This window comes from Notolepis coatsorum (assembly GCF_963971535.1).
Source record: "Notolepis coatsorum genome assembly, chromosome: 3".
NCBI lineage: Eukaryota > Metazoa > Chordata > Actinopteri > Aulopiformes > Paralepididae > Notolepis > Notolepis coatsorum.
This window is the reverse complement of record NC_140167.1, coordinates 3,264,347-3,266,466: the sequence shown is the minus strand read 5'-3', so window position 1 is coordinate 3,266,466 and position 2,120 is coordinate 3,264,347. Positions and strand designations below refer to the sequence as shown.

The window sequence follows — 2,120 nt, the reverse complement described above, 5'->3', positions numbered from 1 at the left end:
GGGGGGGGGGGGGAAGAGAGAGACAGAGAGAGAGGGAGAGAGAGAGATAGAGGGGGGGAGAGAGAGGGGAGAGAGAGAGACAGAGAGATAGAGGGAGAGAGAGGAGAGACTGAGAGAGGGAGAGAGAGAGAGAAAGAGAGAGAGGGGACAGAGAGATAGAGAGAGGGAGCGAGAGAGAGAGAGACGGGGGGAGAGAGAGACAGAGAGAGAGGGAGAGATAGAGAGGGGGGAGAGAGAGATAGAGGGAGGAGAGACAGAGAGAGAGAGAGCGACAGCCCGCCCCGCCCGCACAGAGAGAGAGAGAGAGAGAAAGAGAAGAGAGAGAGAGAGAGAGAGAGAGAGAGAGAGCGCACGGTGGGAGGTTTTTACTTGCACTGTAATCGGTACCGGTGTGGTCACGGTGGTGGTGTCGCCGCATGCAGGAGGGAAGCGGGTTTGAATCGATAGTCCGTGATCGCAGGCAGCGCTGTGGTCAGAACCGGGAGCACCGCCCGCGGGCAATGAAGTCAAATCGGATTAGAGGACCGGGACCGGAGTGAACACGAACTTGGAACGCGCACAGCCTATAGTGTGTGTGCGTGTGTGTGAGAGAGCTGAGAGAGAGAGAGAGAGAGAGAGAGAGAGAGAGAGAGAGAGAGAGAGAGAGAGAGAGAGAGAGAGAGAGAGAGAGAGAGAGAGAGATGGATGCTGTTGTTTCGCAGTTATGTGATTCCGTTCGCCGCGCCGTACAGCAACGGAAGAAGGGCTGCTTTCATCATCGAAGATGTTTGTTTACTGTATGAACTGAAGAAGAAGAAGAAGAAGAAAGAAGAAGAAGAAGAAGAAGAAAAGGCTCAACGGGATGCAGTTTGGAGTCTGATTTTATTATAGCGTCAATCTGCGCACCGGGGGACGTGACGGTAAACACCGCGCGGAGGGAAGAGCGATCAGAGATCGCGCACCGATAAACACCGAGAACCGAACCGGGGAGGAGGAGGCCAAGTCAGCGTGAGGAGAGGAGAGGAGGACCGGTTCTTTTGACCGGCGTGTCGGTTGTCGAAAACATTATTATTCGGTGCATTTTTCGGTGGTAATTGTTTTATTTCCCTGAAAAGAAGAGGAATCCTCCGCATCTCATCCATATAGGCGGCGGGCGCGTAAATAACGGGAGAAAAGTTTCGGACGCTGCAGAGAGAGAGGAGACGCGCGCACAGCCTCAGCACCCCGCGCGCCGCGGACGCAAGTGTAAATATAACGGGAGTACCATCATCGGGAGGCAGATGATCAAGTTTGAAACGTCCAATTTATAGTGTGTCCGGGACCGGGACCGGGACGGGGCTATAATATACCAACCGGACGGAATCCGCATCAAATTCACCCTCGATGAACCACCGTCTGTCCAAACGCAAACTGACATTGGTGATCTAGAAGAGAGGAGAGGGAGAGGGAGAGAGAGGAGAGAGAGAGAGGAGAGAGAGAGAGGGAGAAAGAGGAGAGAGAGAGAGAGACAGAGAGAGAGAGAGAGAGAGAGAGAGAGAGAGAGAGAGAGAGAGAGAGAGAGAGAGAGAGAGAGAGAGGGAGAGAGAGATAGAGAGACAGAGAGAGACAGACAGAGAGAGAGATAGAGAGAGAGAGTAGGAGATAGTAGGAGAGAGAGATATAGGAGAGATAGAGACAGAGAGAGACAGAGAGAGAGAGACAGAGAGAGAGAGAGACAGAGTAGGAGAGAGAGAGACAGACGGAGAGAGAGAGAGTAGGAGACAGAGAGAGAGAGAGAGAGAGAGAGTAGGAGATAGTAGGAGAGAGAGAGGAGAGAGAGAGAGACAGAGAGAGACAGACGGAGAGAGAGAGAGAGTAGGAGATAGTAGGAGACAGAGAAAGAGAGAGAGAGCTCCCGTGGATGATGTTGCTGTGGCAGTTCCGTCGTCGTCAGTGCGTGATGGAGGTGGTGGTCCTGTCCGTCCTGTCCTGGGTGCTGTCCGCCTGGGCGGAGGACAAGATCATCTTCGATCGACACTCTGTCTACTGGAACAGCTCCAACCCCAGGTGAGTGTGTGTGTGTGTGTGTGTCTGTGTGTGTGTGTGTGTGTGTGTGTGTGAGAGAGAGAGACTATAGTGTTGTTTTAGTAGAGCTATTAGTA

General features: G+C 53.0%; 1 protein-coding gene across 1 annotated transcript in view; it reads right to left on the bottom strand.

Moving 5' to 3' along the window:
• Positions 1-1,353: 1,353 nt before the first annotated feature.
• LOC311225122 (polypyrimidine tract-binding protein 1-like) overlaps positions 1,354-2,120 on the bottom strand; it is a gene marked incomplete at its 3' end in the record, with an annotated part of 25,563 nt that continues 24,796 nt past the window's right edge. The window contains exon 13 of the mRNA XM_084310327.1: positions 1,354-1,403. Coding sequence (XP_084166453.1) covers positions 1,354-1,403 — 50 coding nt within the window. The remainder of the gene's footprint in view (positions 1,404-2,120) is intronic.